The following is a 25,277-nucleotide window of genomic DNA, read 5'->3' on the forward strand; positions in this document are numbered from 1 at the left end:
AGGTAAGAGGGGTGGGGGGAGAGAAAAAGCACCTTAATGGACTTTTCTCTCTCCATTTGCCCTCACCAGCAGGTGTCCCCGCAGCCTAGGGCCCATGCCAGGTTGGCCTCACCAGTCCTGAGTGTCCCAGGTGTCCTACAGTTTTTCTCCTTTTAATCAAGAAATGGCCTAGGGAACGAGGGTGGCAGGTATTTGTTTATAGCTTTTAATTTTCTTCTATTTCTCTTTGCAAATGCCCTCCTAGAAGCTGTAAAATAAATTTCTCATCCTGTCCTGACTCATTGATTGCTGGCCTCAGCGCCCTGCTGCCCTCACTCCCCAACCCCCACTATTCGAGGCTCATTGGCGCTAGTGGTGCCTGACTAGCCTGCAGGGTAGAGGTAAGGGTGCAACAGTGGGCCGAGAAAGTTCAGAGTTTCCGCTTCAGTTGGCCCTACCCTGGCAGCAGCAAAGATCTCTGGGATTTGGGGGGTGAGCTCTGTGGGGAAGGCTGAGTGATTCTGAAACTATACTTCATGGTCTTCTTGGGCCTGTGATTCCTTTGGATATGGGGTCAGGCCAAACTCCCTTAGAGGGTGAGCAGAGAAAGGGGCTCATTCACTAAGGGCTTACTCCCCGTTTGTGTTACAACCTATTCCTTAAATGAACTCTCAAACTCCAGAAAAGTCTTCATTGCCCTGGCAAGTGACTGGATTCCAGAGCTAATACTATCAGAGTGGAGGAGGACATAGGGAGTGATGTGGGAGTGGGAGAGAAGGGGTTTCTCTGGGAGACAGGGCAGTTATAAGTTCTGAATCTGAGATGGAACAGAATGGGGAGTTTGCTGGGGCCACGGAGGATGCCCAAAACCCCCAACTGGTCGTGAAGGTTTAGCTTGGTGAAAGAGCCATTTGTTCCTGTCTTCTCTCAGAAACCCCAAGCCAGTCTCAACCCTCAGAGCACTTTTCAGGAGGTTAAAAGGACAGACAGCTAAAGAAGGTGAATCGGAGAGGGCCACGGCTCTTCTCTGCATGTAGGCAGGAATGCTAGCCCTCAGGAGGGCTCCCTTCTCTCAACACTGCCCTACTGTGACCCCACCCTCTGGAGCCCTGAGCAGTTCTGCAGTAGTGGTCCCCAAAGGGCTCTCTCTGTGTGTCCCTATACCTCTCTGTCTCTCTCCCACTGGCCCTCGTCACCTCTTCTGGGCTGAGAAGCCACAGAAATCCACCATACTGGCCAAATAGTGGCTAGCCTACTCACTGTGGCCCTGTGGTGATAGAGCTCAACATATCAATGGCTCCCAGCACTTCCACCAGACCTAATCTCAGGCCCATCCCTCAGACAGCAGTCTCAAAGCTGCTCTTTTCACTTTGCCATCAGCTCCTCCTACCACCCTGGCCAGACACTGCCTTTCCCCAATCTGCGACTCCACTAACTGAGATCCTAGCCAAGGAGAAAAGCTCTGGGGCAGGGGTGGGGAACCTGAGGCCTTGAGGCCACAGATGGCCCTGTAGGTCCTCAAGTGTGGCCCTCTGACTGAATCTAAACTTCACAGAACAAATTTGCATCTGGGATGAACTTTTCTCCTGTGCAAGGGTTTTTCATTCACACCAGCAGCATTCTTAGGACTCCAGTTGGTAAAACAGCTAGCGGAGGAGGCAGCATGAATTTGAAGTGGGGGGTGAGGGAGTAAAGCACCTATCACCATGTGCTGATAACAGCTAGTTCTCAGTTCTGCTCTTCTGCTTCCAAGGGGCAGTCATTTTGGCCTAGTTATCTCTGCAGCTTAGTACCTGAGGCTGAGTACCTGGAAGACACCAGGAAAATGGTCAGATAGCTGCAATGACAGATTCACATTGCTCGACGGTGACCTCAGCCATAACTACTCCCTTCTCCCGGGAAAGGCGGCAGCCCATCTGCGGCCCCTCTACTTGTAATCAGACATTTGCTCTCTGGGCTGGAGCCAACCTTTTGGGGTTCCGAAGTACCTAAGGTGTGCCTGAAAAGCGGTCCCTACCCCCAAGCTGGTTTCCCTCATTCACACCTCAGCCCTTAGGCCTGACCTCCAATTTCTAATACAGGAGAACCAAGAGCCATAATGAACTAGGCTGAGGGCCAAGAACACAAAGGAACGCTAACTCTTAGTTTCTCAGCTGCCTCCTGGGCAACTAAAAGCTCAGATGAGCAGGGATGTCACCCCACCAAACTCAAGTTTGCCAGACTTGCTAGAGATGTTACACTGAAACCTGGTGGTTACAGGAGGGTAGAAGACTTCCTTCTGACCTGCCTGAGGCTCTTCTGAGCTTTCACTGCTCCAAATGACACTGGAAAAAGACAAGGTGGACTTGCCTTCCAAAGACACAGTGGAGGAGTGGCTCTGTAAGGCATCTTCCACTTGCTGATCCTCAGCTCTTCCTATACAAGGGGGGAGGAACAGGTATCCTAAACTCTGTGTGTGTGTGTGTGTGTGTGTGTGTGTGTGTGTGTGTGAGAGAGAGAGAGAGAGAGGGAGAGAGATAACACACTCAGAACTCAAAAAGAGAAAAGAATTTGGAAACCCCTTCAAGAACAGCTACACCTGCTCTGTCCCAGGCCCTTTTCTTTCTCCTCACCATGCCTGGTGGTCTTGTTCATTCCCATATCTCTGCCTATCTCTAAGCAGATGAACTACAGATCTATAATCCAGCCCCAGTCTCTCTCCTGAGCTCAAGTCTCACATCACCCACTTCCTAGTGGACATTTTGGACTGGAAATCCTATAAGCAGCTCAAATTTATTATGTCCAAAACAGATCCCACTGCATTCCTGAACTTCCCTATTATTGCTGGATTTCTACTGTTTTCCCAGTCACCTAGGTTCATGGTCACCCTCTCCTCTCTTTCCATTCTAATCCGTCCTTCACACAAGCTGCCAAAATAATTTTCCTTAAACACATATCTGAACATGTCATCTTCCTCCTCAATAAACTCCAGTGGCTCCTTAGTACCTCTAGACTCAAATATAAACTCATCTACTTAGCATTAAAGGTCTTCACAACCTGGCCCATTCTTAGCTTTCCAGTCTTCTTACACATTAGTGCCTGCTCCGATTCCCCCACTTGTTCTTCTTCCCATGCAACTCTTTATCTTTCATCTGTGGGCCTTTGCACTGGCTATGCCCCTAGCCTGGGATGCCCTTCCTACTTTGCCTTATCTCTTAGAATCCCTTCCTTCAAGACTGAGCTCAAATATATTCTGCAGGAGGCCCTTTCCAGTCTCCCAACCTGGTAGTGCCTTCCCCTGCCTGTAAGACTACCTTCCCACTACTCTGTCTTACATTGTATATGTCTGTTTATGTATATGTTGTCTCCCCCATTAGAATGTAAGCTTCTTGAGGGCAAGGACCATTTTTTGCTTTTTCTTTGCATCTCCAGAGCTTAGCACAGTGTTTGGAACACAATAAGTACTTAATAAACTTTTATTGACTGGTGATCAGAGGTGGCTCCTTAAGCACCAAAGAATCAAAATTTTCTGTATCTGGGCCTTATTTTATTCATCTGTAAAGTGAATGGGTCCCTTCCAGCTCTACATTCACAGTCCAATGACTTCTGTATTTAATTTTCTTGATCTTAGAGGAGGCAGTATCCTGTAAGATGACAGGGTTGGGGTGAGGGGTGGGGAGAAAGCAAGGTAGGGGTATGATGGCAGGGACTGGAGGAAAGTGGGAGGTAGAGAGAAGTGGGAGGAGGGACAAAGGTTAGGAGAAGGGAAATTGGGTTGAGAAGAGGCAGAGAAAAGCAGCAGAGGGAACAATAACATTGGGTAATAGCCGGAGATATGGAAGGTTAATCTGCTCAGGCTTCTTCCAGGATTATGTTTAGACTCAGTGAAGACATTTCACTCCACTAAGATCCTTCTCTGAGGCATGGAGATGCCCCTGGTTGCTGAAGGCCACACCAGCAGAGCACAAGCCCTTGAGGGTCCCACTGAACTAGGAAGCCTGGGCCTGGCTATGGCCTTTCTGTCTCTTCCCAGGGAAGTCCAAAAGGACTTCTCACTCAGGGGGGTCCTAAAGCAATTACACTTTCTAGCTATAGCAACCTGTGAAAACTGCCTACCAAGGAATGAAAGGCACTACAGCCTGCCACTCCCCATACTGGTGAAATCCCAGAATTCTGATGGGCATCTGATTGAACCCTGATTAATACCTAAGTTGACCTTACCTTTTAATATACATTACCAATTAATATACAAAAGGCCAGGTTAGTCCAAGTAGAACAGGAGGCTGTGCTGCTGAGTTTCTGTGGGCCTTCCTGGCTTGGGCTAAAGTCATGTTTACTGGTCAGCTCTCTAGCTCAGGAGAAGTTCTAAGCTAGGCTCTATAGTGTCAGAAACCAAGATCAGCAGACTGGCTGGGAATCAGGAGACCGGCTCAGAGTCCTAGCTCTGCTGGCTGCTGTTCTAGGTGTTCCTTCATCTGTCAACTAAGGCTAATACTTGTCTTGTCCTACTCACAGGATTGTGGTGAAGACAGAGTACTACACTTGAGGTCAGGAAACCAGAGTTCAGATCTTGTCACACACACTTGTGACCCTGAGCAAATCACTTAACATTTCTTTGCCTCCTTTCCCCCACCTGTAAAATGAGGATAATAGCACCTACCTCCAAGGGCTGTTGTGAGATAAAATCAGAAAATATTCATAAAGTATTTTGTAGGCCTGAAAGTGCTATATCAATGTTAATTATTATTAATGGGAAAAGCATGTTGGAGGATTTGAGGTACTATGCAAATAAATGTAAAATCTTATTATTATTGTGATTTTATGGTTGCAAAATAAACTTTGTTACTCCTGGTCTTTCCCTGCCCAGCCCTACTAGTCACATACAGTCTCCCTGAGGTACTGAGGCTTCCCACACCCTCCCAAGAGGCATGGGCCTGAGAGTATATTTCTAGACAGCTGAAATGCACCTTCCACTTTTCTGCCTCCTCTCCTGCAGCTCATTTGCACAAAAGCAGAGCCAGAGACTCAAGGAAATTCTCTTTTTGGGAGACACAGGGTCTTAGCAACATAGCAGGCATACCTTGCCAGAAAGAATGTTTAGCTGGGAGGAAGGCTGCACGACGATTTCTGCACATCTGCCGAGATTGCCGAGTGTGCAGGCTTAGGGGGGAGGGGGGAGGAGGAGAGAGAGGAAAGGCCAGGAATAAGGCCCAGGTCCTGGGAAGATATGAAGAGTCTAATGGAGGGAAGCAGCCACAGTGGGAGGAGGGGGCTTGGGACCCTCTCTTCAGACCAGATGTTTGGCTACCATGCCTGAATCTCCCTCTCTTCCTTTAGCCCCAGTGACCAGATTCAGGAGGGTCCACTTTGGTTCATCTGAGCCACACCGCAGCCTCGATGGGGCATGAGGCGGGGGTGTGGAGGAGGCACTGGGCCCTTGGATCTTAAGAAAGACGCCGCACGTCTTGAACACTTGCCTGGCCTGCCTGAACCTCATCTGGTTCTCATTCAAATGCCCCAACATAATTAAATTCTCAATAACGCAGGCCAAGAATTCAGTAAGATGTGGCTTTTTCCTTTTTTCCCCCCTTTCCATTAAGGCTAAGGAATTAAAATGTACCACTGGATAGACAGGCTAGCTTCCTTCCCCCCCTCACACCCCTCCTCTGTTCTGCCCTACTGCCACAGAGGTGATAGTCTAGTGGTCCCGAGCCAGTCCTTGGATCCTCAGACTTACCTGAGGACGCTATGGAAAAACAATCTTAGCAAGTTGTGAAATTTATGCCTTCTGGGGGTACAGGGCAAAAAAGGGTGGGGGTCCTTCCTTCCCTACCAGGCTTTTGCCTGGCTCCCAGATAATGGTGCCAAAGCAGAAGAGACCTACAGTACCCTAGTCACCCATGGGTGGAGCTTGCTTCCTGGCATAGCCCATAAATGAATGTTAGCAGCAATTCGGGATTCAATGATATAGCTTGCATGATTGCTCTGTGTGTGTGTGTGTGTGTGTGTGTGTGTGTGTGTGTGTGTGTGTGTGTGTGATCCTTCCCCAGGGCTACTTTGGCTCATTCTGGCTTCATGATCACTCGACAATTCCCTGAAATCGTGTCTATATTGGGGGGAAGGATTGAGGACAGAAGGAGCTTTATAGGTCATCTAGTTCAGACGTCTCATTTTACAGTTGAAGGAATAGAGGCTCAGGAAGGTTCACTGACTTGCTAAACATCATAAAAGTGGTAGAGACAGGGTGAGGGGTGACTTTCATATGGCAAAGATTGGATTTTCAGATTCAAGTCAACTGATTCCTAACTGAACACTCAGGAGATGTTACCCTTCCTACAAACAAAGCCAGAGAAGTGTCAACCAATCTTGGCCCAATTTTGGAGGGAAATCACATACAGTAATGGAGGAAGTATGAGGAACACAAGGAAATGTGGCCAATCCCCTCTGGGGCTCTGCGTTTCTTCCCCTGTTACCTCTAAGAATCTCTGATCTCTTCTGAATCCCTTGGAGGCAAGACCCCATTTCTGGCCCTCCTCATTCCTGCCTGAGAATGAACTTGAAATTCAGCAAAGCGTTTGTGGATTTTTTCTGCTTTCAGGGAGTTCTAGGACACGCTTCTCTCAAATGGGTAGAGTGAGCTGTCCAAAACCCAAGGCCCTGTAGCCCTGGGTGAGTACAAATGGCTTTATCCCTCTTACCTCCTGTTGACTTAGAAGTCCACCATCTTCCTAATCTCTCCTTCCCTCTCTCCCTCCCAGAATCTGCCTTGGTCACAGAGACTTATCCAACCCAGTGTCTTCTGCTTACAGTTCTATTACTTAGCGATTTATGGCTTGAATGTAATAGGTTCCATTTGACTTCCTCCCCGTCTACTTGTCTATTTCTCCTAATGAACGCAGTGCAGGCTTTATGAGGGTTTCTCAATAACTTGGGGTATTTTTCCTTTCGACATAAACAGCCCTTCAGGCTAATGACTTGGAGCTGGTGTGGCTGTTCCTTAGAGACAGAAAAGGGATGGGTGGAGTGGTGGGCAGCTGTGTGCTTTTGTAAAAGGAAACAGTTAACTTGCTGCCCCTTAAAACAGGAGGCCCCTTTTCAACCCTGCCCTCTTTCTCTAACAGCTCAGAGCTTCAGCCAAAGGCACCTGCTTGAGGTCTGTCGGCTGTCTGCCCAATCATGTCATTCTGTGTGCTGAACCCACAGGTTCCATATGACATCACCATCATCACCATCATCATCACCATCATCATCATCATCATCGACATTTATGTAGCACCTTTAAAGTTTATAAAGTGCTTTACATGCATTATCTCATCACAACAGCACTTCTGGACAGGTAGAGATTGACTCTGATTCACCAGTACAGGGACCCCCCCCCCAGGTAAGGAAACGCCCCTTCTCTTCAACTTAGCATTTCAGGCAGTTACCTGAAGCACTAAAAGGCTGAATGGCTTGTCCAGGTTCACACAGCTAGTCTTTGATGGAGGCTGGACTCGAACCTGGGTCTTCCTGGTTTTGAGGCCACTCTGTCTTTCTAGGCAGGTGCCATAGCTATTATTATACCCCGTTTACAGATGAGGAAACTGAAGTTCCGGGAGGTAAAAGTTGATGCACCTCAGAATCACACAGCTAGCAAATGTCAGAGATGGGACCTGAACTCGCTTCTTCCTGACTCTAGGTCCAGCACTCTTTTTACTAGGCTGTTTGACTTTAAATAGACGTGGTTGAGTCAGAAAGATACAGGGGTATGAGTGACCAAGCCCTTGGTTTTTTGGTTTATCTTTTAAAGGTAAGTTTTATGAACAGGTTCATAAAGTTTTTGGCCCTTGGATTCAATTTAATATCCGCATGGCGTCTGGGTTTTGGCCCATGTGTCTTGGAGGTAAGGGGGGGTACAATGTTAATTAATTTAACTAATAAATAATACAGTAAACAAACTTTCAAGACTTCACTGGGTTTGGACGAGGTCTTAGTAAACACTAATAAAGGCAGCAAATAGGTTTGCCTCAACCACAGGTCCCTTTCCATAGACTTTCCCTTACAGGGCACGTCCAAGCAGAGCAAACAACGGCTGTGAGATGCCACCCCCACAGCTTAGAGGCCATCTCAGGGGCCCCAGAAGGACTTACAGAGACAGTGAGAGGCTTCCCTGGGCCTGTGCAGAACAACAGAAAGGGAGCCTGGGGAGGGAGACCAGAGAAAGGGCAGGCCCAGCTTCACTATTCCTGGCCATTAGGATGCTAGTCCAAGACTGTAAACCCACAGAAAAGGGTGGAGGAGGAAATGACAAGCCCCTACGACTTCCAGAGGTGCCCCTGGGACAGCTGATGCTGTGCTGGCTTCTATGCTCGGGGCCCAGACGTGCCGCTGGTGCCGGGGCCCCATTCATTATTCAATCCCGCCGGGTGCAGACCAGCCTTTCCATTTGCTCCTCCAGGAGGAATAACAAATCTAGAAATGCAATTCCACTTTGGTGTATTAAGATATTGATTTGCCTGCTGAGTGGAAGTGCATTTGTCCTCCTGGCCTGTCCCACGGGCGGGAAGGGGTTAACCAAATGTTTATCACAAGGCTAGCTTCAGAGTTGAAAGTAATGTGATCAGTAATGAATTTTGTGTTACATTAGGTTGTATAAATGGACAGACAAGCGCAGACAACAAGTGGCCAGGAGTCGGGGCTAATCTAATGATGTAAAAATAGAGACAGCACCAATTATGCTGGGGGCCAGCTCAGAGCTCCTGCAGGGACTGCAAATGAATAGGTACAAATCCAATTACTCACTAATAGACGCACTACAAGAGGGGCAGTCAATGGTAAGTGCATTAGAGCCTAGTGACCTCCCTGCTCTGCACAACAGAATCCTAAATTTGACTTCCATCCTAAGGAGGGGGGGGAGTTCTCAAAAAACTCTTCCCTCCCCAGCTCCCCTACCAATTTATCTCCAGCTCCTCAATGCCACATCATGCCCGTGAGGACGGTGAGAAAGGACTATGTGCCAGCTGCCTGCCCTTCACCCTCCTCCCTCTTCCACCCCAGCTCCAGCCCCCTCCCCCTTGGCTCCTGAAGCACAAGCAGCCAGGGGGCGGTCCCTTGATACGGACGAGAGCCTTTGATTTTGTGCATCTGTCAGACCTGGGTCGAAGGCGGGCAGTTACATACCAAAACATTTCACAGCCATGTGTCTCTCGGCGGTGATGTTTTTTACTGCTACGTCAAGGACTGTGTCTGCATTAAAAATAAAATATTTCTTTAAAGAAAAACGAAAAAAAAAAGATCTTTGAGACATAAAACAATGTGGGACCAAATCACCTTTTCAGACAGTTTATCTGCTTTGGTTTGGCTGTTGGGGACCTCAAGTGGCGAGAGGCGGGGAGGGGGGAGGATGATGCAACACTCAAGTCTTCATGTCTTTTGGAGCCCATTATACCTTTCCCCCAAGAGAAGAACCCAGACCTCAACTCACCCTGAGGTTTTATACCCATTTTTCCATCCTTTCCTCTCAAACTGTCCCTATCCCTCCTGGATAGGACAGGAGGAAGGGGAGCTGGCAACTGGTCCACCTTGGCCCACTCTGTACCTAGTTTTTGGTTTCTGGCAGCAGGAAGATAAATGCCTCATTTGGCAGTATGTGGTCAGGGCAGGCCAATGGCCAAGATTCCCAGGAAATAAGTCATGGAGTTAAAACCCGCCTGGCAGCATCCTTACAGTATGGCTGGTTGGCTTGCCTGGGAAACTGGGGAATGCCGGTCGAGATTTGCTATGATGCATTAAATGTATCCTTGTTTGGCTCTCAATGACTTGGAGATGAATAAAATATGAAGCCAAAGAGGCTCCAAACCTTTCAAGGGGTCCCTGTCCATTCCCTAACAGCGGCCAGCCTAGGTCAAGCCAGTTGTCAGGCGCATGCAAAGATATACACCACAGAGAGACTGCCTAGGACCACTCCACACAAGTCAGGGAGGAGACAGTATATGCTGAGGCTGACTGGAGATGATGGGAATACTACAGGAGGATGAGCTCACAGGGCACAGAGTGGAAAAAAGCATCCTGAACAAATGGAACAAATAGACGGGTATTCTCCCCAAATTCAATTAAGCATAGAGGGGTGGAATTTAAAAGCTATCAAGCTACGCTAAATAAAATACATGTGGGGAAAAGTTTGAGGGAGGTTGGTGAGAGCCCAGCAAGACACGCGAGGCCTGGAAGAGCTAGTGGGAGGTGAGCAGTGTTTTTCCACTAGCAAGACCTCAAAACGTCCCCATGGCTGGGGCCCAGCAAGGCCTGGGGGTGAGGGGGCAGGGAGGAGGTAAGAGTGGGAGAAAAAAAATCCACAAACTAACCATGGGCTTCAGGCTATCTCTGGGTGTGGGTGCCCAGAAAGGCCCACAAAAGATTACGTTAAAGACATCAAGATTTTGCTTCCTTTCAGCCATTTTAGGGATACTGATCTACTTTAGTTTCGCAATATGGGCCCTGAGAGTACAGAAGTTCATAAAATTAAAAAAGAAAACATTCTGTTTAGTATGTGTGTAGCATTCTTCTCTATGACTCCAGAGAGAGAAGTCTGCTTGCCTCAAAATTTTGCTCTGAGGATTCTAGAATGTAAAAAAAAAAGATCTAAGAGAAAGATAGTAAATTTTAACAAGCCGTGCTCTTGGCTTAGACTTGAAAGGGGTCCCAGAGGCAATCTAGTCTAAGCCCACCATTTTACACAAGAAGAAACTGAGGCATAGGAGGATCAAATGATTTGTCCAAGATCAACCAAAGAGAAAGGGGCACAAATGGGAACTGAACTCAGGTTCTCTGACTCCAAATCTAGTGCTCTTTCCACCACTCTCAGCTCTAGAAACACTGAGGCTAGAAGATGGTTGTAAATGGCAAATCTTCGAGGAAAGAAGGAACAGAAAGAAAAGACTTCCCTTTTGTAGTCAATCATTTTTCTAAAAATTTCTACTAACAATTAATTAATCAAAATTTTAAAAAAACAACAAAAATTTCTAGGGCTGGACAAGGTCATTAACGATTCAACATTTGCCCATTTTTCCTCCACATTCTTGTGGCCGTCCCCCACCCCCTTACCTTGGGCTGGAAAGTCCCTTAAAAATTCATCCTTTCATGCTGGGAACATCTCTAAGAACATCGTTAACTGGGACACCGTTTCATCATGAGGGCACCATGACATATGAGGTTCTCTACATGGCTGAGTCACTGTGTACACATGGTCCTTATTCAGCTGGTCTCTAGTTATTGACAAGGGACCCATCAAAGCATATGAAGAAAACTTTACCACCCCAATCAAAAATCCATAGGTTTTTCTAAGGTTTGAAAAGATTTTCTATCCAGTTCGGGGCTTCCGAGGGGGAAAAATAAAAAGTTAGGAATAGCACAAAATCGGGACCGGTGATTTCTAAGTTTGCTCTTTAAGGTCAATAATAATCTTCCCTATGATATTTTATTTCCTTGCTCCTTTTACCTTCTCTGTGCCATCTGGTGGTCTTGATTTCATTCATTCATTCATTCATTCATTCATTCATTCATTCATTCATTCATTCCCAAACATGTACTGAGCACCAACCTATGCTGCTGAATGCTATATGCAGGATTTTGGGGGTAAATGACATATGATCCTGCTGGGAAAAGAATCAGAATGTCAGAGTTTAGGAGGTAAGGAAATTTAGAAACCATCCAATCCAACTCCCTCATTTTACAAGTGAAGAAACTGTTACACAGAGGTTAAATGACGACCAGGATCACACATCTTCCTCTGTTTCTTGAGGACCTACAAACTCCTTCAAAGGCAAGGAATACATTTATTCTTCCCAAAGACTATGGGTAGCGCGTAGGGAAGTAATAGCCCTCCCAAACTGGTTGCATCTCATCGGAGAAAAGCAGACAAGAATCAGCAGGCTGGCCCTTAAAGTAGGAATACCACCAACTGGTCCCTCATGGCTCACTCTGAGGGAGACCATCTGGGAGGCCTCAGGCACGCTTCTTCACTTGCTGGGAGTTCCTCTATTCCAACAGGGCCTAGACTCTAGAGGAGTCTAGGCTGCTGGATAAGGCTGGTACATGTTTACATTTGAGGAAGAGCTTGACAGAGCAGAAAGGACTGGTTTTGAAGTCCAAAACTCTGGGTTTGCATCGGGCCTCTGCTCTTTCCCACCTGTGTAAGCTCGGGCAAGCCATGTAAGTTCTCAGAGACTCAATTTTCTCACTTGCCAAGTGAAGAGAATACTGCTTGCTCTACCTACCTTACAGCAGTTTTTTTTGGTGAAGAAAGGCTTTCTAAAGCCAGGAGACAGTAAGCTCTTGAAAGCAGGGATTGCCTTGTTTTTGGACCCAGTACAGTCTGTGCTAAATAAATACCAATAGGGATTGAGGGGTGGAGGAAAGGATTTTTGCTCCTTCCTTTCCCCTTTTGCCACCACCCAATCTACTGCTGACAACCCCAAACTGGATGAGCTCTGAGAGAAAGAGGCAAGTAGATCCTGAGACCAGGATCCCATAAAACAGTGGGAACTTTAGCCCCACAGATTCAGGGATGTCCCAAGTGGCAGCAGCTGAGGAAGAAGGGGAGTTCTGGTGGTTAATAGGCTTCCTGACTAAGGCTAGCTTGTGATCACATGTAATAGTTAAGCCTGCATCTTGGGTGCTACCATATGGGGAAAACAAACAAACAAACAAACAAACAGACAAAAAATATCCAGGACTCAGAATGGGCTCATCAATGGCAAAGCTGGGAAGAGGTCAGGAGCTCAGCCAACCTGCTGTCACCAGCTCAAAACTGGTGGTGTTTGCCAAGAGGTCTGAGGGCCTCGGGAAAGAAGGTATTCTAGGAGTATCACGAATCGGAGAACATAGCTGAAGAAGCATCAGTTTTCACAAAGAGACCTGTAAGAGCAGGCATCCCTGCCCTGGAGAAAAATCTGAATTATAGTCAGTTTCAATTGGAATACAGTTTTATCTCTTTCAAGGTTACTCTAACTAGCAGCTAACAAAGTATGACCCAGTAGAGAGGCCCTTTCTGGATCTACTTAATGAATGGATGAAAATAATCTGTGATGACTACATTGATTGCTTTACATGCAAATGGCTGGTCCTAATGTACTTGAAAACAGCTCAGAGTTTAAACAAGCCACCTGGAATCCTGGTTCAACTATTCATTTAATAAGCAAACCCTTCCTTCCTAAAACTTTAACTTCGGCCCAGCCTAGATCAGACTATCTTGGATTCTGAACTAGGGGGGGTCCCAATTAATAATATTTTGCTGTTCAGAATTTAAAATATGACAGAGCAGATAACATTTTCAGGTTCTCTGAAAGACAAGCTAGGATACACTGGGATTATTTTTGTGGGGGAATCTCAGCTACGGTATTTATTTCCTCAGGTTTCGGGGGGGGGGGTTTTGTTTGTTTTAAGCTTAAAGCTAAGGCTTGTATGAAGAAACAGTATCTAGCTGAATGCCTTGCATTTTGGGGTCAATTAATAAGCATTGGTTGACTGAAACTACTGTGTGTCTGCACTTAAAGACTGATTAAATCGCTCACAAGGAATAGCCTTTTCAAGAAATGAAAACAGTTTGTAAAACTGGCATAGCCAGATTGCGAAATATACAACATAGGTCAGGAGTACCCTTATTACCATTCTGTGCAAAGGAGTGTAGCAAAAAGGAAGCTCCAAATGAGGGAGCCCTGTAGACTTACAAAAATGGTGGTGGGGAAATGGAGACTTTTTTTTCCCCATGCTTTTCTGCAAAAAAAAAAAATCTACTAGAAGAATCAAAGCCCTGTGTAATAGAACAGAGCTCCCTCAACTTCAGAGAGACTAGTTATTCAGCTAGCAATCAGGTGAGGAAGCTAGCAGGCCCAAAGGGCTACAAAGCAAAAAGCAACATGGAGACTTTAAGAATCAGGCTTTTTGACATTATAAATGAGAGAAAAAAGGGAAAAGTGGTCATAAAAAATAAGTTGTTAGAAGTTAGTTAAGCAGTTAAAAGAAAGAGCTGAAGTCTAGATAGAGAGAGAAGGTACTTAATATGTGCTTAGGTATTTGTGTTTCTTTAAGTCTACCTCCATAATACTGTTCTTTCTTAAAATCTAACTATGAGAATGAGCAACTAATTTATTGTTATTTTAATAAATATTTCTGTTTTTAACAGAAAAATGCAATGTTGTATGTAAAGTAAGCTAAATTCTCTAAGACCCAACTAGCCAGGCTTGGAAGAAGCCAGTTGTACCACACTGCCATGACAATATTTATAATATAGGGAGAGTGCCTAGGAGTAATCAACTAGCCTCTTTAAATCTGCTCTTAAAAATCAAACCTATGATATGATGACTAATATTACACTAGTAGAGCCAGCAACACCATGGAAAGCCATGCTTCAAAGTACAATACAAAGAAGCACTATCATTCATTCATTTTTCATCAAATGTTTATTATTATGCACCTAAGAGGCACTGTGCTAGTCACTGAAAGGTTATGACTGGTGGATAGGATTAACACACACCTTATGGGCTATCCATTCTGAATGCAGCTCTTGGCCGAGCTTTGAAGAACCCACGCTAGATGAGTTCTATAAACGTCAGCTATATATGAATCCACACAGTAGTGAGCAACATTGTAATGGGGATATCTGTAGATGAAGGGCTACAAGGACAAAAGCAAATGGAGTTTAGGGTAGTGACTACATCCTTCATTGATACCATTATAAATAGTGTATCAATCCTGATTACTATACAAATTTCCGTGCCAATGATGTCCTAACTGGTAAGGCATTAAAGGAATCTATTTATCTCTGGCCATTAAGTGCATGTCAGAGCCAATCAACCACTTGAGAATGCTGCCTTGTCCATTTGTCCTTCAGGCCATCTCAAGAGGCTGTCCTGAGCTTGGGGGTCGGGAAGTGGCTGATATCAGAGGGAAAGAGAGCTTGCTCTGTTTGCCAGCATGGGACACTAAGATTTGTCCTTACTTGCCTAAATGGTCCTGGATGCTTTGCTGTCTTCAGTGCGTGGGGGTGTATATGGGGCACTTCCTTAGGAAGGCACTACAACCAGCGAGGAGTAGCATTGGGCTCTTACTTCAGGATGAAGGCAGAGCTGCTGAGCTAATAGTCAGTCTGGAGTCTGTGCAAATGCAGAGAGACTGTTAACGATTGTTAACGGTCAGGAAGACAACAGATTGATGTTGTAGCACTCTACCTGACGTACCATCCTGTATGCCCTGGGCCATTTTATTTTTCTTTTGAAAAGACAGATAGCAGACATAGTCAATGCTATCCAAACTGACTCACAATGGGGGAAAGACAGAGGGAGAGAAAATACCATTCTGTTCTCCCATAAACCAAAGAATGGTCTCATCTCTTTGATCAGGGGGACGGCAGAATCTTGATTTCTCACTTTTTTTTTTCTATTTTGTGGACCATATTGAGGCTATGATGATTTGACTGCATCTCAGAGCTGTCTGGCAGATGGAACACTGCTAACCTCTCTCAAAAAACTCAGCACGACTCACTGGTGCCCACCAATCCCACCACCACACACAACTGAGCCCACTGGCATCAGGGTAAGGTGCTCTGAGAAGCTGCTGGGGTGGGCGGTAGGAAGAACAGGAGAGTAGACCTTACAAAGGATTGTGCTAGTGGTTGTTCTAGCCCAGGAGTTCTCAACCTGAGGGCCATGAACTTGCTTTACAAAATATTGTGATGATTGTTTTTCAATGTGATTTTGTTGTTGTTTTTGGTCATCTTTGTGATCTTGTGCATTTTATTTCACGCATTTAAAAACATTCTTCTGAGAAAAGGTCCATCGGTTTCACCGGATTACCAAAGGGGTCCAAGACACAAAAGCATTAAGAATCTCTGCTCCATTCCTTCTGGACTTGGGAAGGCAGGGCAAGAATCTTGTGGAATGAATAATCACTGCGCTCAAGTGATACCTTCAACGCAGAGTCGTTCTGGATCCTGCCTTTCCCTCTCTCTCCCCAAATGACTTTCTTTATTTTTTCTGTATCTTGTAATTTGGTATATATCTCGCAGTTATTCTTTGGAAGGCATTATGACATAGGGGAGAGAACGCTGGCCTTGAAGCCAGGAAGATCTGGGTTCAAGTTCTGACACATACTGCTCGTGTAACCCTCAGCACAAGTCATTTAACCTCTCAATAATCCAGGCTACTCTCTAAGACTACCTGAAAGTGATACCTACCTTGGTAGAGAGAGTTTCCTTACCTGGCAGTTCCCTATACCAATAACATCACAGATCCAGTACCTATCCCTATACTGACGTACGTACATACTGTCTCCACTATAGATTGGAAGCCCCTTGAGGGCAGGATTTATTTTTTGTCTTTGTATCCTTAGCTCCTAGTACAGTACCTGGCACACACATACAGAAAAAACCCCAAAACCATACATTTTTTTGAATTGAATGACTGATTGACAAAGGGCCAAGACCAGTCTGCAGTGTGTGCAAATGGCTCATAGAAGTTGGGTGAAACATACTAGCTTCTGGAAAAGTTGCAAGGCACCGGAAGGGAGACAGTCTTCATTAGCCCAGATTCCAAAAGCTGATACAGTCAAGTCCAGGGAAAAACTGTTCTTCCAGAGGTCCTAGGAAGGAAGTGGGGGAAGGGGGGAAGGAGAGGTGGGGGCCACACATTACTCATGAGCCAGTGGAAAGTATGGAATGGTAGAAAAAGTACTGGATTTGAATTTAAAGGACTTGGGTTCTAATCACAGCCCCATCATTTATTAACTGTGCAACTCTCTGAATCTCAGTTTCCTCACTTGTTAAAAGGAAATAAAAATCCACCTCCCAGGGCTGCAGGATATTCAAAGTGCCTTGTAAATTTTGAATGCTTTTATAAGGATCTTATATATACCGAAGGCAGTAATGAGTGGCAAGGAAGACAGAAGGTTTGACAGGTAAACCCAAAGACCTGAACAACCTGGTTGCCTCCACAAAGGGAGAGGCTTTCCTAGTACCTTCCAAAAATGTTCCCAATGTCTCTTGATTTTTCTCATTTTGAATTTCACCCCTCTTCCTTCTCCAAGGAAGGCAAAACTTTTCTGCAGTTTCTAGGACAACGACAACCAGTATCAAGGCACACTGATAACCATCATGTAGTCTTTGGGCTTTTAGCCAGAGCATGACCCTCCTGACATCACCTAGGAAAACCAAGAGGGCCTCGTTGCTGTGTTACTGGTCTATCCCTAGGAAGCAGAGCCCCTTCAGAACTAGTTCTAGAGGGCTTCAAAACCACCCATGAGATGGGCAGCTAGGAAGGTGAAGGGATGTACACACACACACACACACACACACACACACACACACACAGTAAGTAGCAACCCACAGTTACTTTATAGAAATAGCCACATCTTCCGCTCCTCTAAGTGTGCATGGGAGTGGGAGTGTATGTGTGGATTATCAGAGGATTATCACAAATGTTAGAGCTGGAAGGGACCTTAAAGGTCACCTCATTTTACAGGCAAGCAAGCAGAGGAGACTGAGGCCTAGAGATGTTAAATGACTTGCCCAGGGTCACACAGGGAGAAAGCAGCCAAGTCAGGATTTGAACCCATCCACTCCTCAGCTAGTATTAGTTTTTCAGCAATGGCAGAGCCTAGGTCACGGCGGTCATCACTCCCAGGAACTTTTATGGAGGCGAGAAAACAAAGAGAAGCAGTATCCTTAAGTGGAGACTCTCAGAGGGATCTTAATCCCCTTCCTGGCTATCCTCCCTAGCCTGGTGATTGCCAGGAATGCAGCTGAGCTCTGGCTGATGATGCACGGCCTGGGTCTCAGGTCCCTACTCTGCCTCTGTCTCTTGCAGTCAGGGCCCTGGGAGCTACTGGAGAAACCTGGATTCCCAAGGCCTTCATCTTGGCTCAGGGCTCAGGATGTGACCGCCTTCCAGTTTGTATTATTATTTTGGTTGTTCCAGGTGGGAGGGGAAACCTCCAGAGAAGCAGCCCCATCTTGGAGGGCTCCGCGTTCATGGCTTCCAAAAACAGGACAACACGCAGCATTTTAACCAGGGGTTGGGGGCTGGGGGTTGGGGTGGGAGGTGGGGTAAGGGAGGAATCTGAAGAACCACAAGCCGATCGGGTGTGCATCACTGCCAAAAGCAGACCCTCCAGCCTGCCTTCAGTTTATACCTGTTCCTGATCCCACGACATCCCGGCTTGGAGATTCAGCCATGGCATCAGCCAGCCGTTCCCGGAGGCCCTCTTCTGTGTGCTCCATGGAGGACATGTGGCGGAGGCCAAAGCCTTCAGGCCAACTTCCACATACTTCCAGTAGGGTCACACTCCGATCAAAGGTACCTGCAACACAGAGAGGGAAATCTTGCACTGAATGAAGACACACACAGGGGATGCCTCTTCACCTTCCCTCCAGTCCTCTACCCACAGGCCTCTGGCTCTATTAACAGCAATTATGATATGAAAATTAATGAAACAATTAGAACACATTGATGTGGCACTTTCCTCACAACACCCCTGGGAGGGAGATACCACTATTATCTACATTCTACAGATGAGGAAACTGAGGCTGAGAGAGATGCAGTGATTTGCCTGGGGTCATATAGCATGTGCCAGACACAGGACTTCAGCTCAGGTTTTCCTGATGTCAAGACTGGCCAACCATCCATCACATCATGTGTTATACATCACAAGATGGCGGTCATACATCCAGACAGCATTGGAGACGGAAATGGCCTTTGGCATCATCTAATCCTACTTCTTCATTTAGGAGACAGGAAAATTGAGGCCCCAAATGGGGGCTCTAACTTGCTCAGTGTCACACTGGGAGTAAGACCCAGGTCTTCTGACTGCCAGGCCAAAGTACTTTCCACATCTCCTGGCTGCCTCCAACCCTCTCAGGAATGTGTGATCAGGGGGCCAGCTCCTGGCAGCTTCATACACCTATGCACACTACTGTTGACACCCTGCTGGAGACACCAGAGATGGAGATGGTATTGTGATAGCACCTCCAGCGGGGCCCCTCAGCATCACTGCTTCATGTGAAGCTGTTCCCCAGTTCCAGAGAGTACATGGTGTTCTGCTGAACACTTCAAAGTACAAATTAAAATTATTTCAACTTTATTATACAGCAAGTCTTCTGTGAAGGCTTATTTCAAACCATTCCCCTTTGGAATGAGATTACGGTCATGCTCTGTTGCTTTAAGCACATACCATGTCCCCGGCCATTAGGTAACCAGATCCACTGCATTGACTGGGCCTGGTTCCTGCCAGCCCAAGGAAGGTTAAAAAAAAAAAAGGCAGCAAATGCCAATGTTTCCCAAAGTTAAAAGTACACGAGACACGTCCTCTGTATCAGCTCCTCGCTTCTCTCCTTTGATCAGCCTTCAGAAACTATCTCCCTTCAGCCCAGGGGGCTGTGCAGCTTCAATACACACCCTCTGCCAATGACAGGTGGTAATAGAGAGGGTGCGAGCCAGAGCCCCCGGCAGGCGGCCCTGACTCTGATAACGGCCAAAGTACTGAGGTGATAACCGTTAGTAAACACTCTGGGCAGCCAGCGGCTCCATACATCAGCAAAGAGGGCCAGATAATCCTGAACTTTGGTGGCTGGGACAAAGGCCCCTGGCTGCTCGGCCTGCCAGGATTTATACCAGCAGCAAGGGTCACTGTGAGCTCCTGAATTTCATCAGCAAAGGCACCCCTTTGATTTATCTCTTGTCTAACATTGGGGCAGATTCCTGGCACTGAAGGGACAAATGGAGCACATGAGGGGAGGCCCCTCTGAAATGAACACCCAAGGCCTTTCCTGGGAGCCAGTGGCTTGAGAATCAGCCCGTCTAGTGGTGGCTGGGGTATGAAAGGATACGAAGGGGCTCTCCTCCTTTCCATTTCCCTTCTTGTCCAAAGGGACACTTTGTTGTACACTTGAGTGCCAACTGCATATTGGGTGTTCTTTCTTTAGGCTAAATTGTGCACCCCTCGGGTGACACAGATCATGGTATCTCAGCATGCCATCGGCTGCCTCTTGTGTATGTGTGTGTTGCAGCACAGACAGAAAAGCAGACACGTAACTACCTTCCCTGGAGTCAAATTCCAAGGCTCCAAAAGTTCAAGGACATAGGTTCAATTCTTGGTCTTGCTATTTACTTATGTAACTTTGGATGAGTAACTTCATCTTTCTCTTTCTCCATTTGTGAAGTGGGGATAAAATGGCCCCATTTCTCTATAGTTCCTAAGGAAACATGGTGGGTGGAGGAAGAGAAGGGATATGTGTGTTAAATGTGGTTCCTTTGGGGAGGTTCTTTCCTTCTAGAAAGTCAGTGTAATAAAGTACAAAAAACACTGATGAGGCCTTGCTCTGTCATTTGTAAATTCTGCGGGTCTTAGTCTCCTCATTTGTAAAATGAGGATAATAATACTGTTCTGGTCATCTCACAAGGCTGTCATAAGAATTCTCTAAATTAATGTTACGTGGACATGCTTTGAGAATGATAGAGTGAGAATTCTGTCTGGCAGAAATTAGATTTAGACTAACACTTCATACTATATACCACAGTAAGTTTCAAATGATATATGACCTAAATATAAAAGGTCATATCACAAATTAGGGGAGGACATACTTTTTAATAACTATGTATAAGTGAAGAGTTCCTGATCAAAAAGGAATAGAGATTAACATAAAAGATAATGTGTAATATGTAACAGAAGTAATCTATTACATAAAAGTGGAAAGCTTCTTTAAAAGTGAGATGTAGTAGGGCAATTAGGTGGTGCAGAGGATGGAGCACCAGCCCTGAAGTCAGGAGGACCTGAGTTCAAATTAGGCCTCAGACATATAACACTTATTAGCTGTGTGACCCTGGGCAAGTCACTTAACCCCAATTGCCTCACCAAAACAACCCCAAAAAAACAAAACAAAAAAGTGAGATGTAATTAAATTCAAAGAGAAACAGTTAACTGTGGGGAAAAAAATTCTTGGAATAAATTTCTCTGATAAATATCTTATATCAAAGACACATAAGACATTTATACAATATATAAGAATATAGTATGGATATATATAAAAACAAAAATGTTTGTTGATTGCCTAGAGCAATTCCTTGATAGCTAAATGATCAAAGCATATGAAAAGATAATTTTCAAAGGACCAAATTTAAGCTATTAACCCTATAAAAATGCTCCAAATAAATTAGGAGAAATGAAAATTAAAATGCCTCCAAGTTTCTACTCCATATCTGAAAAATTAGCAAAGATGACAAGAAAATGGCAATTGCTGGAGGGTTTGTGGGAAGACAGGCACTATTGGTGGAGGTGTCAATTGGTTTAACCATTCTGGAAAATAATTTGGGACTACATTCCCAAAGTCACTAACCAGTGCATTCCCTTTGAACTAGTGATAACAGTACTAACTATATACACCCACAGAGGTCAAAGACAAGAGGAAAGGACCCATATGCACAAAAATGTTTATAGCAGCTCTTTTTGTCACAGCAAAGAGCTGGAATAAAATGGATACCCATTAATCAGGGAGTGGCCAAACAAATTATAGGAAATGAGTGCAACAGAATATTATTGCATCCTAAGAAGGGATGGATTCAGAGAAACCTGGGAGGATTTGTATTACATTTGCAGAGTGAAGTAAGCAGAGACAGGAAAACAATTTATATAATGAGTCAATAATGTAAAGAAAAACAGCTTTAAATAAACTTTATCAGTGCAATGACCAGTCATGATGCCAGAAGGATGAAGCTTCCCACCTCTTGGCAAGAGGGATTGTTTTAGAGGTACAGAATGAGACATATATTTCCAGACTTGTCAGTTGATTTATTTTGCTTGACTACACTTATTTGTTACAGGAAAGGGCTCAATGGGAGGAGAAAGGGGAGTCGTTGGGTAGTGATAGCGAGGCAAAAAAGAAAAAAAAAGAGAGGCAATGAAACACTTAAAAAATGCACCAAAGAGAACAGAGGAAAATTCAGCAGGGGATACAGTGGGGACAATTTTGTTACTACTATGCTAAATTTAATAGAGATTTAAAAAACCAAACTTCCTAAGAAGTTCACATTTCACATACAGTCTTCCTTTTCTTTGTATCTGGAAGTGTTCGTGTTTGTATATTTGAGTTAATAATAATAATAATAATAATAAAAAACCCAATACAACCCCATATAGGGAAGGGGGAAGAGGGTAGAATTGGTTAATGCCCTTCCGAAGTATCATTCCAGACTTAGAAAGGCCATTAACAGTTGCTTTGTCTCTTTGGCCTGAAAATTTCCCCTATGACACCCATGCATTCTTGTTTTCCAGGGAGAGAAGCAATCCTGGTGGAAAACAGGAAGCCCCCCTTCCCGATGCACTCCTCTGAGGATGAGCTCATGGTGGCTGCAGCCCCAGGAGCCACAGAGTCAGCTCCCTCCAGGCAACTCTCAGTGTGTTTTACTTGGGCAAAAGGCTGAGGAGTATCTGCATGGCTACTGCAGTACATAGCAACTCCTACGTGCAAGACTTGCTACCAAAAGATGATAGATTATGCTGGCCAGAGACCTCACTGGAGACTCAGGGCCCCCACTGAATACAAATAACAACTGCTATTTGTAAATTTATAAAGTATAGCACTTTCAAGTTTGGAAAGCACTTTATAGACAAGATCTCATTTGAGCTTCACAATAAGACCTGTGACCTAGGTAGCGGAAAGGGAAGGGAATGAGATTTATATAGCACTTTATAAATATCATCACCATTGGATCTTCACAACAAGCCTCTGAAGTGTGTTCTACTATTACCTCTATTTTTATAGATGAGGAAACTGAGGTAAGCAAAGGTTAAATGATCTGTCCAAGGTCACACAGTCAATAAGTCTCTGAGGTTGGATTTGAACTCAGGTCTTCTGGACTCCAGGCCCAGTGCATACTATTGGTATTATTATTATTATTATTATTATTATTATTTTATGGATGAGGGCACTGGAACTCAGAGAGGTTCACAAGATCATGGGAGCATAGATTTAGAGCTTGAAGGGACCTTAAGAGTTCCTCAAGTCAAACCCTTTCATTTTACAAAAGGGAAACTGAGGCCCAGAGAGGTTAAGTGACTTGCCCAAAGTCATACAGGCAGTAAGTGGCAGAGGTGGGATTTGAATGCAAGTTTTCCTGACATCAAATCCAGTGCTCTTGCCACTGTGCCACAAATGAATACACTTTGTACTAATTTCTTTTTTTTTTATTTTTTATTTTTAGGCAACAGGGGTTAAGTGACTTGCCCAGGGTCACACAGCTAGTAAGTATCAAGTGTTTGGTCTGAGGACAGATTTGAACTCAGGTCCTCCTCACTTCAGGGCCAGTGCTCTATCCACTGTGCCACCTAGCTGTCCCCACTTTGTACTAATTTCATAAAGACCCTTCTTAACTATAAAACCAACTAATATCTAGGATCCCTGCAAATCAGACATAATCATAGCTCCCCTTTATATGATACTTTAAGTTTTAAAAAAAATGCTTTCTTCAAACTAGCTTGCAAAGCAGGTAGCACAAGTGCTATTATTCCAATTTCACAGATATGGAAACTGAGGCTCAGAGGTAATATACCTTGCCCAGTGCCATAAAACCAGGATTTACATTGGGGAAGAGATTAAAAGGAGGCAGTTGGAAGACAGTTAGTAGCTAGAAGTCATTGCTGATGATAAGGAGCCAAGTCCAGGAGAGTTGGAAGGGTGCTGGGGCAAAGGACACCTGTATCCGTTAGGGTCAGACACCAAAGGGGGACTGGAAAGTTGGGTAGAAAGACAAAGAATGGGCCTGGAATGAATGTCAGGAATCTGGCGGCTCCAGGAGTCTGCAATAGGGCAGGTGAACAGTAGGGCAGGTGCAGCCTTACACGGAGTAGGTCATCAATGAATATCTGTAAATGATCGAGCAGGTAGGGGATCAGCATGGTCAGTATGACACAAGAAAGGAGTCTTGCAGGGTCAGGAAAGCCACTAGAGCCAGGAGGTGAGATGGAGTCCAGAGTCCAAGGGAGGGGTTTAAGACTAGAGGACTCTGTTGGCATCAAAGGGGGCAAGACAACAAGAAAAGTGGCATGAACCGGGGGCAGTTGGCCTGCTCTTGCTTGCAAGTTTTATTTATTTTTTTTAAATTTTATTAATTTATGTTGATTTATCAACAATCACTTCCATATGCTTTTGAGTTAAAAATTTTTCTCCCCCTTCCTCCCCCCCACCCTCCCCAAGATGGTGCACAATCTGATATAGGCTTTACATTTACATTCCTATTAAACATATTTTCACATTAGTGAAGTTGTAAGTAAAAATTAAAACCAATAGGAGGAACCATCAGAAAGATGAAACAAAACTCAACAGAAGGTAAAAATAAGTGATAGCGATTTGACTTCCATAGTTCTTTCTTTGGATGTGGACAGCATTTTCCTTCCCTAGGCCTCTGGAGATGTCTCAGATACTTGTAATGCTGAGAAGGGTTCAGTTTAACAATATTAGTCATCGCATAACGTGGCTGTTATTGTGTACAAAGTCCTCTTGGTTCTGCTCACTTCACTCAGCATCAGACCATATAAGTCTTTCCAGGTTCTTCTGAAGTCAGCCTGTTCATCATTTCTTATTTGCTTGCAAGCTTTAAAGCACAATGTACTTTATTCAAGAGACCTACATTTGGATCCTAGCTCTGACACTTAATAGTTGTGTGACCCTGGGCAAGTATTTCACCTTTCTGAGCCTCATCAGTTTCACTCATCTATTAAAAATATAATAATACTTGCATTACCTACCTCTTAGGACTGTTGTGAGGAAATGTGCATTGAGAGTCTTTTAACACTAGAGAAAGAAGAGTAAGTAAATATAGAAATAATAACAAGCAGCTGAGCCAGCACTTCAGCTCAAGTGTTCTGATATCTGCTCCCAAGATCTTTCCACTCTCATGATGGGCAGGATGCTTCCTTCTCTGAAGGCAGTGGATTAGATGCTCAACCCTCCACTTCTAACATTCCAGACAGCAGATATTTCCTACAAATTTAGTTGAAGTGGATATGGTTTCTAAATGCAACATTCTGTAGAATCTTGGAAATGTGGCTGAGCAAATGATTGAGGATATTTAGTTCTCAGGTCCTGAGCAGGTGGGAAGCTATCAAGTCCCTGCACTGTGACTTCTATATTGGTCCTCACATGGGCTGCTTGACCAGTAAAAGCAATACGGATGCTACTGCTGCTAACAATAGTTATTGTTATTATACCTTTATGTAGTGCTTTAAGGTTTGCACTCTACATGTTATCTCATTTGAGCTTCACAACAACTCTCTGAAGCATGGGCTATTATCTCATTATA

At 45.0% G+C, this 25,277-nt stretch overlaps 1 protein-coding gene across 1 annotated transcript in view; it reads right to left on the reverse strand.

Moving 5' to 3' along the window:
* The window catches only part of BCAS3 (BCAS3 microtubule associated cell migration factor), a 766,782-nt gene that overhangs the window by 7,483 nt on the left and 734,022 nt on the right, over nt 1-25,277 (reverse strand). Inside the window, 2 exon segments of the mRNA XM_078156106.1 lie at nt 9,118-9,183; nt 18,118-18,285. Coding sequence (XP_078012232.1) covers nt 9,118-9,183; nt 18,118-18,285 — 234 coding nt within the window.

This window comes from Phascolarctos cinereus, unplaced genomic scaffold (genome assembly GCF_003287225.1).
Source record: "Phascolarctos cinereus isolate Bilbo 61053 unplaced genomic scaffold, phaCin_HiC Scaffold_5;HRSCAF=322, whole genome shotgun sequence".
NCBI classification, from domain to species: domain Eukaryota; kingdom Metazoa; phylum Chordata; class Mammalia; order Diprotodontia; family Phascolarctidae; genus Phascolarctos; species Phascolarctos cinereus.